General features: G+C 39.1%; 1 protein-coding gene across 1 annotated transcript in view; it reads left to right on the top strand.

Moving 5' to 3' along the window:
• The window catches only part of EPDR1 (ependymin related 1), a 33,397-nt gene extending 18,616 nt beyond the window's left edge, over positions 1-14,781 (top strand). Inside the window, exons 2-3 of the mRNA XM_065831571.2 lie at positions 9,521-9,729; positions 12,608-14,781. Of these exons, the coding sequence (XP_065687643.1) occupies positions 9,521-9,729; positions 12,608-12,798 (400 nt within the window). The 3' untranslated portion in view covers positions 12,799-14,781. The remainder of the gene's footprint in view (positions 1-9,520; positions 9,730-12,607) is intronic.
• The last annotated feature ends 2,436 nt before the right edge of the window (positions 14,782-17,217 follow it).

The following is a 17,217-nucleotide window of genomic DNA, read 5'->3' as shown; positions in this document are numbered from 1 at the left end:
GACCTCACCGGGGCTATGCAGAACGGAATAGATGACCTCCCTAATTGACCCAAAACTGTAAAGCTGCCTTTCTAAATCATTCTTATGTACTGTACCACAAATCAATGTATTCAAAAAGCCATTTGCTTTATAACCATGGAAAAATTAACATTTGTCCATAATGGTACATTATCACTCACACAAACATTCTGTTCTTTCACGTAATTATTTTATTTTGCATACTTTCAGTCAGGTCCACCTGGACTTTTTACACAGCAACTCTTTGTGTTTGAATCCAGTCACTATCTTACGCACTCAGCAAACAATATTACTTTGGACTCATAGCTGCTGAAGGAAGAAGAAAAAGACCTACACAAAGCCCTCTGGATGAAATGAAGATGTTATTTTTACATTGGAGGTGGGGAGGGAGAATGAAGCACAGTGCCAGGACTTCAGGTTGTATTTATTTCCAGTGAAGTGAATCTCCGTCTTTCACGTTTATTTAAAAATAAGCTATACTCAGATCTTTGGGTAAGTGTACTTAGCTTTCAAACTGTGTTGTCTGATTATCCTAGCTGGCCTGACTTCTAAACTCCCTTGAAAACAGACCTCATGTTTTTTTACATTGGACAGATAACTGAAAGACCTGAATCATCCCTCTTAAGGAAATCATTGCAGATGGAAGGTGGAAATCATTACATCTTGGGGCAGTAATCTGATACAAGTGCATATCCTCACAAATTTTTCCAGGGAATATTCCACTGTGAAAGAAAAATTTACTCTGTCAGAACAGAGATCTACTCCCCATCTGTTCCAAAGGGCAATCTGTTCCACAGACTTCTTCATGATTACTTTTTATACCCGAATGCATACTGGAAAGCAACTAACTGGCCAAGTAGATGTGTGATGGGATTTGCAGTCTCAATCAAGACCAATATAGATCTCCTCAAGTTCATGGCACCTGAACATCCATCTCTGTTTATACATACACGTTAAGATGTGTAAGAAACTGCAGTGCTCAAGGATAGCTGAAAAATTGGTGGGTTTTTAAAATTATTATTTTATTCCTAGATTTCTGGAAAAGAGAGATTGTTTAAGTTTTGTTATCTGTTATTAGGGAATCTCATTCCGCTGTGCCTTTCTAATGTGTAAAATAAGTATTATCATATTGGAACAGAGCTAAGGTCCAATTTAATATCCTGTCTCTGAGCCTGATTCCGACAAATGTCTGAAAACTCCAGAGATATCTGACAGTTACAAGTAAAATCAAAAATGGGAACACAGGTATGTCTTTTATTTTATTTTGTTCTGGTTTGGGTTTTTTTTTGTTTGTGTTTTTTTTGCTGGTTTGTTTTGGTTTTTTTGGTTGGTTCATTGATTGATTGGGTTTTGCTTTTGTTGTTTTCCTTCTGGAGATACTCTCAGTCATTGTAACCATAATTTTCCTAGCTATCTCTACGTGTTAAATTTCCACTTCCTTTTTCTTACATTTTTCAAAGTTTGTAGAGTGCCCTAATATAACTGTGCTCAGAAGAGCATTTCCGCATCTTAGTTTTGAACATCCACTCTTTCAATTGTTTTATTTACTTTCCTTCTCTATGTAACACAAAGAGGATGAGAAATGTAATAAATAAATTATAATGTACCTCTGTAATTTCCCTCCATATTGTTCGGTCTTTCCTTAGGTCTTTAGTATACATTGAGAAGCAAATCCTGGCCTTCCTCATTCTTTTTGGTCTCCGCTAAGCCCTGCTGTAATTTTCCGGTTACCTTTATTATTATTAACCTACTCAGGGCAACAAGACCTCACTGTACTAGGTTTTTTTACAAACCCAGAACAGGAAAATAATCTCTGACCTCAAGTCTATTTTGATATGATGTGACTCCACTAGTATATACCATAGTCCCTAGGAGGCGAGTCCATGGATTCATTGGAAAGCATTATAGCGTTCTGGCTGTATCTTCCATTCCTTTCTTTTTTGTCCTTTGAGGGCTCCGATTCACAAATATACCATTACTCAGGGAAACACACAGATGCTCTCTATTAAGGGTAATGCATCTTTTGGCCCCTTGCAAAACAGGACTCCCTTAAACACAATACTTTATTGTTTTCTTGAATTTCAACTTCAATTGGAATGCATTGTCCTCAGGGCTACAACTTGGTGGACCAAGCTGTTTATTATGGAGTGTCAAATAGCGAAAAAGGGACAACAGGGGGACTGCGTTCTTGCTGAAGAACTTAATTTGCCTTAGCATTTGCCAAAATAACTCCTCTAATTTATGACAAAACAAATAAAGGAATAAGACATTGCATCATTTTTTATTGAGTTTTGTAAATAAAGTCACAAAAATGTATCATCCTTTAGTTGATGTAGCTTTGACTTTCCATCTTTTGATTCCTATATTTAAGGTTTTCTTTCTACATGAACTTCATGATTAACAGCATTCAAACTGCCTAATTCACTTTGCTTTGGAAACAAGTAGTGTTAACAAGGTTCCTCATGTACCTTGCTAATTAGATACCTGATACAGAGGGCTTGGTCGCCTTGAAAATAATGTAAGGCCTTTACAATCTGCGAGTGATTTAAGTAAGATTAAAGAATACTGCTTTTACACAGATCAGATTACATTTGCTGTCATGTGTATTTGCACAATACTGTATTTGTACAATATACCATCATCCAGCACTACTGCCAAACATGTGAGATCAAATATGGTAAATTACTGTTGTTGTTGAGGTCTGATACACCAGAAGAAAAACACAAGTCTGAAATTACCGAAAACTTCATGGGAAAGAGGAGAGGAGTTCCCAGAAATATACTGAAAAACTAATGCTTCTGAGTTTTGAAATGAGCTCACCAGAGCTTTCCAAAAGCAGATGAATGTTCTTGACCTGATGAGTGTTTATCAACTGTCTGCATGTCTGCTCGGCAGCTTTACTCCCTTGAAAGTGTTCTTAATATGAAGAGCTGAGAAGATGAGGTTTTGTAGTCATCCGTCTAGTAAAGGTTCCCATTCTCACAGTACATCTTTCTTCAATAAAAAATGTGTGAAAAATAGTGTTATTGTTATGAAAATTTTGTGGGATATATTATCAAGAGGATACAAGTTAACCGAAGAATTGCATATTTGGATGTACCTGTCAGTGCACACAAGAACAGAGAATTCGTTTGGAATATTTTGTGTGAAAGTTCTTCTAGTTAGAAGTGTTTCTAACTTCTTTCACAGTGTTTAAAAATACCTTTTTAGAAACAGAGCCAGCAAAAAGTTATATAATGCCACAAAGGCAGACAGGTGCTTCAAGCTTTCATTGGTCTCAAAAGAGAACGCAAAGTTAGCTTTGGAATAATTGCAGCAACCTTGACTTTATATCTTAAATATCAAATACTATTCCCTGCTGATCCACACAATATCTCTGATACAAATTATACATAAAATTTTCTTTCATTTTTCAATTTCTTTTTAATAATTACTAAGTAATATAAGTCATGGTTAACATGAGTGCAAGTTTTAAAGATAGAATAGCTGCACCTGGGAAAGCTGAATCAACAGGTTAAAGTCCTGGATACTTGAAATCCCTTATGTCTTTTCAGGAAAGGAACATCCGTTTTACAAGAACCATTGTTTCATTATTGTTTGGGGCAGGAATTGTGTTTTTGTTCTTTGTTAATACAATGCCCAACACAACTGGTTCTTGATCTCTGGTTAGAGTGTCTTTAATGCTACAGCAATCAAAAAATAAATAAAGAAAATAGCATTTTAAGACTCCAGTATTTTAAGTTACTTGTCCAAAGCCACAGAACGAAATGATGCAGAGCCTGATTTCTCACATAAGGAATTTCTTTTACCTGGCCTCAGCCTCCCACCATTATTTTGCTTCACTCTAGCAAAATGACCTTGTCTAATGTGCTTTGGTACATCACTTGAGTCTTGGCTTGCTGCTGGCAGCACCCGTGTTCCTCTGAGTCACTATGAAGGCAACTGGACAAGTGTCTCTTTCCTTCTAGGTTTCACACTGACAAGGAAACCTTTGGAAGTGCAGAAGTAAACCTTGGGGGTCACACAGATGTGTTAGGTGATGGGCAGGCTAGCACACTTTAGCACTGACAGCTGGGAAGGACCTCAGTGTAAGTCACTTTTCAGCAGGAATCAGTGCAGACTGAGTGCCTGAAACAGAGCTGGTAGGATGGTCTCGAGTCTAATGACTTTTTTTTTCTGACGAACATTTAAAAATAATTAATTGTTTTCAATTGCATTAATAACATGCAGAACAATAACCCATTCAAAAGACAAGTCATTAGATAAGTTTATTGGTTTCAGTCATTTATGAGGGTCTGAGAGTGTGTCTCTAAGTCATCTGGCCTGTCTCCTGGTAGTCATCTCTAACAATGTCCCCAAATTTTAGGAGGAATCTCAGAGGCAGGATGGCATTTGAATGCACACCCACTCATCACAGTATGTCCTCAATGCAAGTGCTTTGCCTTATGATTGCGTGGGCACGGTATTCTGCCCTTGCATTGAATTCAGTTGGTCTCTTATTCAGTAAAAATACTTCTCTTGGGTCGGGAGAAGAGAGTACTGAACTCAGCATGTATCCCACCTGTCTGACATGATTAATTCCAGCAAAGTCAATGGAATTATTTGCCCAGGATATGGTCCAGTGTTAAGAAATTCTTTAAAGCATAGGAAGAAAAACATGTGCATGTCTTTATATGCTGGAATGTCTCCATTTTCAGGCACAGACAAAGGGAGTATTAAGGGCCATGAGAGAGTCCCATCAAGGGTGTAGTGTACAAAGAGTGTGAGGCATAGCACAGGGCAGGATGGAATAGGATAGGAAAGAAAGGGAAATAATCTCAGGGTAGCTTGTCCAAGGAACTTCTCCAAATCTGTTTGAAGGTGCCCAGTGAACAGGTTCGGGCTTTCTTGAAGTTACAGTTTAAGGAGTGAAATTATTTTAAAAATATTATGAGAGGTGGGCACAGGATGCAAATATGTTACTTTTTCTGAAAAAATAAGCAAATTAAAAATAATTTCCTCTTCTGTTTCTTTGCCAAGACCTATTTTCAGGGCTCTGTGCTTCCCCTCAAGCAGCCAATGAAATCTCAGGCACCTAAAACAAATAGAGGCAGTACACTTAAGAGTTGACCAGAAAAAAAAAAATATTTTGCTTTAAAGTATCCTAGATTGTAATTTTTATATTCGTGCACATTTTGTTATTAATTTTGGCTGGTAAATAGTTCTCTTTATAAAACAACTTAACCATTCACCTTTCATATGCAGTTAAACTCAGATCCTGTGTAGTCTTAGGGTTTTGTGCTTGTTATTTCCGGGGTGCGCACAGTAGCAATTCTCTTTAAAACTTGGATGTGAGGTACACCTGGGTTGAATAATGACAGTGTAAAAGCTGCTGAGTTCATTGCAGCAACTCATCAAGGCATATGACTGGTGTCTGTTCCACATATGTTTGCTCTGCCTCTCCCAGAACCAAAAATGTAGGTGGTGGAGCCTCTTGCTCTGCAGAATGGGTGCTAGAGAGATGCTTGGTGATGTGTTTGGTTAGTTTGGATTTTTCTAGTTCTTCTTTTCATTATTGTTTCAAAACACACATTTTGCTGTCTGCATGGAAGACGGTAAAGTCAAGAAAGTAAGCTTTTTTGGGTTGTGGCCCTCCTTCTGCAAGTATTCAGACCATCTGTTGAAGTCACAGTGGCTATCCATATGCTGGAAATCAAATGCATGCATATATCAGGTTTAAGTTTGACCCACTGTTTCACTTGAGTACATGGCACATGTCACTCATCCAGTGACATTAATTCACAGGTTACAAAATTTAGAACAAAAGATATTTATCCCATTAAATAATTTGTAATGGAAAGCATAAGGAAAAAGAAAATGTGAAAAAGTTGTTATTAAAAATGCAAGTGAAATTTCTGCATGAAATAAGTTTTAAGTAAAGACTGAAAATGAAAAAGATATGTAATTGCTTAGATTTTATCCCAGTAGTTTGTAATGCTTTGCTAATATATTCCTTTTATGTTCTTTCACAAAATGGCTGGTTTATCACTCAGATATTTCAAACACATTGATAGACTCATCTATATGGTATTCCTCATGCCGTTTTTATGGTAGCTGCTGGGCAGCCAGCTGAACAGTAGTTGAGTCATTTAAGCCTGGTTGCAAGCATGTAAATAAATGTATTTTAGTGTTCTTGTGAGTATGTTCTCTGGACTGGGCATGATATGAGAATTACGTATGTCTTTACATGGTCACAGGCTTGGGTTTATTTAAGGAACCAGTTTATATAAACTGAATTCTTCAGTGGCGTATCACGACTGTGGAGACATTGACTAAAAAAATGGCAGGTGAGGTTAGGGTGCTACAAGTTATCACAGAAGCAGGAATATTTTAAGGTACGGGCAGGAGAATTATTTACCACTGGAAAGCTAAGTCTTGCAGCTTGTCAACCTCTCTGTGTGAGTCTTGTCAACCTGTGGGAAGTTCCTGGTGACTGACTCCCTCACGAAAAGCAGGACAAGCCACCTCTGTGTTGTGCAAGGTTGTGTGTGAGAGGTACGCCCCAACCTGCCTTCTTGTCCACTGTTACATTCTTTGTCACTCTTCAGTTTGGATAATGCTATTTAGTCTGCCTGTGTTTCCACACATCCCAGATAAACGATCCTTCCAAGAAGCAATGGGAAAATTGCTCAGATGCTTTTAACTGTGCTTAGGCACTACTCATCGTGCAACCTTTAAATGTCTCTGTGTCAGTGGTGGGTGAAGGGATTCCTGTCTGATGCAACTGTATAGTGCAACAATTAAAACTGTAAATTGTTTTGTTGTCAACCCTATTTTATGTAAACTTTACATCCTCCCCAAAAGAATGTGAAGACTGCAAAGAGAAACATGCAGGAGTTGGAAAATACCACAGAGAAGGTCCCCTCTTGCTTTTGTGCTTCATCTTTTCAATCACGTGGGTTATGTGCTGTTTTCCACCAGCTCCCGGTCTTGCTGAGGGCACAGGATGAATACTGTTAGGGGCTAGCATCAGGGTTGTAAAGTGGAAGATGCCAAAGGACACCCAAGCCTTTTGTTTTTTCTTCAGGAAATGGAGGCAGCCTCATGAATGAAGCAAGGAATTACAGAGGGAAAGAGACACTATTACAGATAGGCAAGATGAAGCTGTTCAAGGGAATTAATACCACCCCTTCCTTTTCACTAGAGTCACTGTGTAACAGTAAACTGTAGCCAAATACTTGAGACAAGATATTCACAGGAAACCTCTAATAATGAGTGCACAGTTTTGGGGCATTTAGAGAGTGACTTCTGGCTCTCCTTTGCAAAAGGTGCAGAGCATGCATGGAGATGCTTTGAGTTGTGCTTTGAACAACTCATCATCTGATTGGTAATTCTAAGTACCCTGGAGAAGTTAGGCGTGTGGTGTTTGTGGTTGTGTATTCAAAATCAGCTGGTACTTCTGATAATTTTGATTTTGGTTTCTCTCTTGTTTCTGTCCCGAGTTATAAGGTAAGGATCATACCATCTCTTGTTTATAGGTATGGAAGCAAAGCCACAGTGTTTGTGGTAGACCCAACTACTGTAACTAGTAGCTAGATGAAAATATCCATGTTTATCATCTCTCTTCAGAGCAGGGCTTGGTCACTTTATAGAAGATCGGTTTTGCTAAACTGAGGAAGTGTGGTCTGGATGATCGGGTAGTGAGGTGGACTGTGAACTGGCTGAAGGGAAGAAGCCAGAGAGTCGCGGTCAATGGGGCGGAGTCCAGTTGGAGGCCTGTATCTAGTGGAGTGCCTCAGGGGTCAGTGCTGGGGCTGGTATTATTCAATATATTCATCAGTGATTTGGATGAGGGACTAGAGTGTACTATCAGCAAGTCTGCTGATGACACCAAGCTGGGAGGAGTGGCTGACACGCCAGAAGGCTGTGCTGCCATCCAGTGGGACCTGGACAGGTTGGAGAGTTGGGCGGGGAAAAATGTAATGAAATATAACAAGGGAAAATGTAGAGTATGGCATCTGGGTAGGAACAACCGTGTGTTTCGCTATAAGTTGGGGAATGACCTGTTAGAGAGCAGTGTAGGGGAAAGGGGCCTGGGGGTCCTGGTGGACAGCAGGATGACCATGAGCCAGCACTGTGCCCTTGTGGCCAGGAAGGCCAATGGCATCTTGCGGTGTATTAGAAGGGGGTGGTTAGTAGATCCAGAGAGATTCTCCTTCCCCTCTACTCTGCCCTGGTGAGACCGCATCTGGAATATTGTGTCCAGTTCTGGGCCCTCCAGTTCAAGAAGGACAGGGAACTGCTGGAGAGAGTCCAGTGCAGGGCAACGAAGATAATTAAGGGAGTGGAGCATCTCCCTTATGAGGAAAGGCTGAGGGAGCTGGGTCTCTTTAGCTTGGAGCAGAGGAGACTGAGGGGTGACTTTAATGATGTTTACAAATACATAAAGGGTGAGTGTCACAAGGATGGAGCCAGGCTCTTCTCGGTGACAACCAATGGTAGGACAAGAAGTAATGGGTTCAAACTGGAACACTTAAATTTGAGAAAAGACTTCTTCTCAGTAAGGGTAACAACACTGGAACAGGCTGACAGGGGGGTTGTGGAGTCTTCTCTCTGGAGACATTCAAAACCCACCTGGACACCTTCCTGTGTAGCCTCATCTAAGTGTTCCTGCTCTGACAGGGGGATTGGACTAGATGATCTTTTGAGGTCCCTTCCAATCCCTAACATTCTGTGATTCTGTGAATTCTTATTAACTATCCTTTTTGTTGACTTCTGGCCTCTCAAGCTCATTGATCTACATGCCTCTCCTTATCTCTGATTTACTGTTTTGCTCCTCTGTTCTCTCCTTCCACTACTTCTTGAGTCTGGTGGCTTCCAGAGAGGAACTTCCATTAGGAGAGAGAACCTCTCGGTTCTGCACTTGAGACCATGTACTTCCCCTTTCACCAGCATGTCCCAGTAAGCTACATGGGTTGCTGTGGAGGAGCATCTGTGAGGATGGCAGATACCACATCTAACCAGCACAGAGAAGGGCTCTACCACATTCATGGGGAATTGAATCTGTGCAGCATATGCAAGCAGATTTTTTTCAAAGGCTTATAACTTAGCCAAACCTGGGCATCTTTTAATAAAAACTTTTGCCCTGCCAAATTTCAAATCCTTCTTCCAAAACGTGGAGGCATTAGAGCTTTTTAATGAAACAGTTATTAAAAAACAGATCAAAACTAGAAATAATAACATGTTTTTCTCTCAGTTGTTCTCAGAAAAGTTGTTCTGTTGTTCTCAGAAATGGCTGAACCAATTCAGCCTGATTTATTTATTTTGGAGTCAGCTGAGACAAGCTTTCAGCATGGGAAATTTCAGCCCAACTGGTTAGCCTTTCTCAAGGTTTGGCAAAGTTTAATGCTAGTGAAAAAGGTCTTATACTGAGAAGTCAAAGGCAAGCTTACTTATCAGCAATGCTCCTTGTTTATTACAGAAAAAAAACTATATATATTAACTGCCTTTTTTAATGTTTCAGATTCTTTGAGTATATATTGCTCTACAAAGATGCAGTGATGTTTCAGATTGAGCAAGTTACAAAGCTTTGCTCGAAGATTGCTTTGACAGAGCCATGGGATCCATATGATATTCCTGCCAATTCAACTTATGAAGATCAGTATTACATCGGGGGACCTGGAGATGAAATTATGGTACAGGAATGGTCTGACAGAAAACCAGCCAGGAAATGTATGTGCATGCTTTTGTTTAATCTTAATAATAATCATTGTCTCTGCTACCCAGGGAAAAATCAAATTATTCATGTTTCACTCCAGATTTCCATATTTCTATAAATTTTGCTGGAAGAAATAAGCACAGCACATAATTTTATTATCAATGCATTTTATTAAGAAAATGTTTCATATCTCAGCAGGATCAAATATGTTCAAGGGACTTGATTGTATTTTAGGTCATATCATACAGATTTTGGCATGGAACAGCATCATTTTGCATCTGAAGCATGTATCCAAAATTGGTTTAGAGAAGAACTGGTAATAAAATTAGGTGCACACTCAAACTAGAGTGTGAATTATAGAAACAAAGCAGGTGTCAGTGTGTGTCTACACACAAGTATTGAATAATGTCATAGAAAACATCCAATACATGGTGCTGCAGCAATAGACGTTGTTAATATGCACCCAAGTTTTGTTATTCACTGAACTAGTAAGAAACATCTGCTCTCAAGGCTTAGCTCTGCATTTGGCAGCTGAACACCGGCATCATAAAAGAAAATACGCTGAAGTTTCCAAGGTACAGTATGTTAAGTTTTGGATGCATAGCAGTTTATTAGCATGTTGGCTTCAGTTTCATCTGTGGTTTACTAATGACCTGGACAACTATAAAAATAATTTTAAAACCCCCATGAAATTTATGGCATTATTTAGCTAATGCAATACTTACGGTTATAGACACCTAATATATAGACTGGTTATGAACCTGAGCATTTAGACAGGAGAATATTTTTTTTTTCTTGGATAAAAGTAGAAAGAATGAAGTAGAAAAAGAAAGATAAGATCATTAGACCTCTCTAAGTAGATCAGTATATCCTCTGGTATTCTACAAGAGAAAAATTATCATTTAACTTCAAGAATTTTGTTTTTCACATCCATTATTTTTGGAACTTTTATGGAACTTAATATCCAGATACATTCAGTTAATGATGTGTGATTTTTATCCTGTAAGATTTTGTATCACCAGTGCTTTTCTGTATGATCATTTAGAAAATTAATGTCTTAAAGTTACCTACCTATCCACCTTTCAGCTAATAATGGCTTGAATTCTAGAAATTATATTTCTGTTAAAATTAAACTTTCAGTGGAGATAGAGGCTACCTTGGTAGCGTTATATTTTACTTTAATTTTTTAATTCAAAAATTATAATAAAAGTCTTATTGAGGAAAAGAGACCTTTATTTCTGGATGTTAAAAACCAAACTCATTGAGGTCAGGGTGTTTTTGGCATATTAGGATGCCCTGGAGAGATATTTTCAGATATTGCTCAGCTTGCCGCCCTTTTTTTTTAGATACTGTATGTGTATTTATGTCACAGCTTATCTATTTCAAATAATATGATTGTGGTGCAACGTATCACACAGTACTAGAAGGACAGAAAGTATGTTTGATAGCTGCCGAGTGAGAGAAAATAAGCCTCCCTGGGACTGGGAAAAATTCGTACAGGCATCACTCAAAGGAACTGATTTATGACCACATTAGGTGATTTCGTATTTTAACCTCATGAGTTTCTACTGTCAAGAGACCTGAAATACGTGAACCGACTGGATGAAGTGATGTATGATGGAAGGGGTAAAGAAAGATCACAGAAGAGATGCATGAGATAAAGAAAGAGATTTATAAGTGAGGTTTTAAAAGTGAAGAGTATTCAAAGGAAACCAGCTCGATGATATTGACTGCAGAAATGTTTCATGGCAAAAGTAGAGGTGATGGCAGAGGACAAGGGGGGAAGAGAGTGAGAGAACACCTCTGAGATAACCACACAGTGGAATTAAACTGAAGTTTAGAAAAGGGACAGACTTGTTACATCATATACATGGAGATCAGCATTGAGTGTAGTCTTGAAATAATGAATGCACTGGTAGAAATGTCTGAAAGGAATAGGAATTAGAAAAATGAACATGATAATGATCATAGGAATTGATGGTTGTAAACAGAAGGAATAATTTAAAAGAGGAGATGGAGATACAGGAGTAGTATTTGGGAATGTTCTTCTTCAAACAAGATGAACCCTCTATGCTTGAGACAGTAAGATAGAAAAAGATGAAGCAAGGTCATGTTTATTTGGATTAAAGATGTGGTAAGTATGATAAGTGTAAAAATGACAGTTAAGATTATAAAGGAGCAAGAGCTATGGAAGCAAGATGCTATAGCTGTTGGTTCTGGTTCAGAGGAGTCCCCAGCACAGCAGAGGACAAGTGCTTCCTTGAGTAGGTGAGTGCAGAACTTTCGGGGCACAGACAGGAATCAGATGTGCCACGTAGTTGGGGGGATTGTGTTTTAGAGTGTCAAAGGCTGTGTTGAGGGCTAACATTGTGAGATGGACCACAGGCTTTCAGTAATCACACCTTTCAGCTTGTCAAGAACACAGCAGAAGGTAAGGTGTCTCTGTGCTACCCAAGCTGATGGCACCAAAATTTACCTTCTGGGAAAAGAGGGCATTTCATTGCTTTGCAGGTGAAATAAGTGCTGACGTGAAAATGGTATGAGAGATGAGGGAAATCAGACTTGTGCAGAACACAAGTAATTTGGGGCTAAGCAGAAGTGACAGTCCCTTCGTAGAAGTGTACTTGAAAGGTGACATACTGATGCTATGATGGTATTATGATTTGAAATGGGCTTGGCACCAACATGTTCAGCTTTAAGATCATTGCAGTGTCTGAATTATACTAGTTTTGTGGCATTTCTTGAGGTGTTGCCATGCATATGGACAGAACTAAGGGCAGGTCCGACTTATAGGCTTTGCTTGAGGAATGGGCGATTTGTTTGACTAACATCACTGTGACACATTCGTTCATTCTTGTCTTCTAAAGCAGTGCTATTTCTGCTTGGTTACAGTGGAATCCTGGGTTGGTGTTTACACAGTTAAAGACTGTTACCCAGTACAGGAAACCTATACGAAGAACTACAGCGTGACAAGTTCCACTCGCTTTTTTGATCTACAGCTGGGTATTGCTGACCCCTCGGTGTTCACCCCGCCCAGCACCTGCCAGACAGCCCAGCTGAGGATGATGAAGGATAAATGCTGATTATGGACACTGGATGCCCCGGGCAAACAAATATTAGCCAAGAGAATGGTTATTAATAGTCAGCTGCTGACGTCTAACCTGATTTTTCAAGCTTATTGTTGCTCTTTTGGGAATTTTAAGTTTTCACTTGGAAGAGAACATAAACATTTAAATGGGGAAAATGTGTAACACAAAAGATCTCTTTCATCACGTTAATCTGTTCAGTGATGCACTTGCAGTATTATATAGTTACCACTAAGATAATATTTATAGATACTATTTATTTGAACTGTGGCTGATTTTCCTTTTGTAAAGGGTTCCTTATTTATTTTTTCAAGAAGACAGAGCGTAAGCAGGCTGCAATAATGGCAACAGCAAGAAGAAAAAGCTAGATTTTGTCATTGTTACTTCTGGGGACTTCAGGGAAGGTGAAATATGTCCTTGGTAAGACCTCATCCCTCACCAAAAAATACCCCATTTTAAACAATGTACATCAGAAGTATGGAAATTAATTCTCTTAGTTTTGTTTTTCTTTGTGTGGTTTGTTTTGTTTCCTTTCTGCTCTTCAGGAAGATGGTAGTCCAATGTTTGAGCTGATTTTTTTCCTTCTGAAAAGAAACTGGAGTAGCTCTATTAATGTAATGCCAGTTGACATGCAAAAAATCCTTTTCTGTTTCTCAAGAAAATGGTGCGAAAGGAAGGGAAAGAAGGAGAGGGACATCCCAAATAAAAGCAAGCCAAAGTTTTCTTTCTTTTACTACACTTTGAAGTGTTCCAATAGGGTGAGATGAGACATTTTTGAATCATATTTTACTTTAAGCACCCACTTTTCAAGGCAATACTAGTTTTAACCTATGCAAAGAGATTAAGATCTGCTTCACTTTAAACAGTTTTAATACTTCGTAACTATTTTCAAAGGTCTTTTCCCACTCAAGAGGTATGAAAACACCTTTGCAATTCCACATAGAAGTTTAAAAAAAAAAAAAAAGCTGTTCTTAGTGCAGAATTAGTAAAGGCTAAATCAGCATTTACACAGTGGCTGGCGATGTGGATGGTGTGACAGAGCTGTGTGAGTGGTGTGGGCAGGTGGGATCAGGAGGAGCGTTAGAGGTTTTAGGTGTCTTCTGTCTGGTGGGACTGCGCTGCAATCTAAGCAGAAGTGCTTTCTTTGGTACTCACTCCACTGATGCCTGCCACATTTGCTGTTTAGCCAGCATTTCAAACCTTATCGTTTCCACGTCCTTTTTCTGATGAGCAGTGTGAAAGTTTCCTTCAGGGAGATAAATAACTAACCCAAAAAAGCATGGGAAGTGCACATGTTTTGCTTAGAAAAGATCAAACCAAATCTTCATGCACCTTCAGGCCCTCAGAAATATGGAATGGTGATGGGCTTTGTGCTTTTACCAAATGAAATTAATTGTCTTATTCTGTAAGTCTAGGTATACATTTTGTTTATTATTTGCAAATAAGTTTCAAGCCAGATTCTTGTCCTCTTACGTGTGTTGGGTAGTTGTTTGCTCCAGAAGCTGTCTGGCTGAAAACAGTGCAACAGTGGGAAGTTTAGTGTCTCTAGAGGAGAGATGCTTCCAGTTCCTAACATTCTGTGATTCTGTGATGCTGGGCAGGCTTTTGGAGCTTTATATGCTCATAGCCTTTTGTATGTAAGCAAGTTGTACAGTGATTATTTTGCTTTTACAGTTGTGGTCAAAAGGCCATTTTACTTTGCCTTGTGCCTGATGAAAGCATACCTGCTAAAATTTAGGTAGCTCATTAAAAAAAATTATCACAGACATGACCATTTCACTGAAACATGCTAGTGGAAAGAAGGATTTGGTTTCCTTTCACTTCAAGTGCATTTAGTCTGTACTCACCTTCTGTATTTTTTGTGACAACCTAAATGCTAACTGCATATTGTTCTCATTAGGGCAATGATTAACATGCCTTTCTTAATATGTGTCTTGTTAGAATCTGGAAGATATAATAAATCTGGCTAGCAAACATGAAGCTGTGGTACTGTATCATTTGGGATGATTTTGTTGTGGTAGAGCACGTAGCTGAGTAATCAGGGTGTTTATATTATGTTTTGCTGACAGCGATTTTATTTCTAGCAATAACATTAAATGTTCCTTTAAATATGAATTTGCAAAAGTCTCGTACACAGGAGTGCTTTCAAAATGTTGCCATGGCATACAGGGCAGTTTTATATGGCTAAATATGTACCTCTAAAACAATACTGTTGTCTTCATATTTATGCTCTGCAAATTCAATAAAGAGAGTTGTCAAAGAGATGTCAAACAACACACTTTTGGATTACGTGTTTTAAATTAGCCACTAACCAAATATGAAGCACAAAATGGCATCTTCCTGATTTGTTATCTTTGTTATCATTCGCTGGGGTTTGTTACCATGTATCACAAGACGCATTTTTGTCTTTCTGTGACTATGCCAATGACAATACGAATGAGCACAAAAGGACTTTAAAGTAGCTGTATAGTATGCTGCCATGGTAAAGTAAAAATAAGGCTTTCATATGTCTGGGGAATTTGTTTATCACAATTGTCTGGGTGGAAAATTAATAATAAATCAGTATGTACATGAGTTACATTGTATTCTATTGGGTGACAGAATCTGGGAACTGGATATCCTGTGAGACAAAGCTGGTTTTGTGAGATTTACAGGGCTTCCTGGTTTAAGCTGGACCAGAAATAGTGCAAACATAGATCTGCCTGCCATATTTTTGTATTTCTGCTTGGAGGCTTCGCTGAAAGCAGGATGTGTAGAAACACAACATTGTTTTATTTAAAGTTAACCAAACATTCCTGAACCTCAAAACAGGTTTAGTTTGAGTTTGAGGAGGAGATCGGGCATTTGGTTTGATTCCTATTTTAACAGTTTGCTTAACTCTAGTATTAGGGCCAGATTTTGCTGCCTCAAACCATGCTCCACTCCATGGAAGTGCTGCCATTTACCAGGACATGCCAACTTTCATGAAGAACGTAGGAAGAAATACAATAATCCATAGTCAAAGTAAATTCCAGTCATGAAAATCTCTAAACAATACAATATTTGTATTTTGGGACACTAATGAAATTAGTGTGTTTTCTACCTTGAATTTCATTTAATTCTAGTGCTCACACTCACTCCTTGCAACCTTGCCTTTTCCTGCCACCCTTTACTTCTTAATGTTGGTGGTGTCCACTTCCAAAAGGTGTTTACAACCCTCACTTGCATTTATTTCAGTAGGAATTCAGCATGTAAATACATGATGGATCTGATCCGGACCAAACCTCTTTAATTTTGCCAGCCATCTTATCTCAAGTGCAAGACCAGTGTGAGCCATAGCCAAATATGAACGTGTACTGAACTACAAATAGGTGACCAGTGGTGAGATCAGTGTTGGCTCAAGTGCAATTGCGAGTTCCCCAAAAGCCCAGTTGATGAGAGGTCTTGTGGCTCCTGCATCACATCCTGCATCTCCTATATCCTTGGCCACAAACATGCTGGAGGCAAGTGCAGGATGTTTCCACATGACAGGCATGTCAGGAAACCATCAGCTAGTTGCCTGCTCCCTAGCCACAAAGAATAAAGATTTCAAAAGAGTACCCTCACGAAAAGACAGAGGTCTGTGATTGTAAAGATCTTGAAGTCTCTCTCAGCTACCTTTCCAGGAGATTGCATGTAAGGTATGGACTCAGGCACATACAGATTTAATCTTCACATCTACGCTTGGGCATAGAAACAAATTAAGCAAGCTTGGAGGGCTCTTTAAGCACTTCTTTAATGCCTTGTAATGGGAGAGGGAGAAAATCTTATAATCCAATGAGTAGTCTCAGAAAATAGTGACTAATATGTAAGATAAGAATGATGAGATGCTACTATGAAGCTGCTAGGATAAATTTGCAAACATCACTTTGAGAGGATACTGATTTAACATGCTCCAGGGTAATGATCCATGTAGTTTGATATGGCTGTTTCAGCATAGAACCTGTAAGAGCGTACTGAATGAAATTATGCACATAATTACAGTACGATATTTTGTTTGAAGTTAAGGACAAATAGCCCAGCAGTGCACATTTTGCAGGCATGAGTGAATGACTGGTGACCTATCTGTTTAGCTGCAGGGAAATACGTGCTTTTCAGGAGGGATGCTGCTTGCTGCCTCTCAGAGGAGGCAGAGCACTTTGGAGGACAAAAGAATCACTCTTCTTATCATTCCATCCATGGGAACCCGCTTTGGGGTCCTTCCTTTCCCACTCTGCAAATTGGGAACAATAATTCTGCTTTTCACCTGCTCTTGTCCCAACTGTGACAGCTCTGGGCCAATGTCATCGCCTCAGCCAGCAGGGCCCTTGGAGGCCTGGAGGCGTTGCTGCAGGAACATGAATGTCATAGAGGGTTCTCAACCTCCGCCTTACAAGGTGTGATAAAAATTAGGCGTGT

This window comes from Patagioenas fasciata, chromosome 2 (assembly GCF_037038585.1).
Source record: "Patagioenas fasciata isolate bPatFas1 chromosome 2, bPatFas1.hap1, whole genome shotgun sequence".
Classification (NCBI taxonomy): Eukaryota; Metazoa; Chordata; class Aves; order Columbiformes; family Columbidae; genus Patagioenas; species Patagioenas fasciata.
The sequence above is the reverse complement of the archived record's forward strand: the minus strand, read 5'-3'. Positions and strand labels throughout refer to the sequence as shown.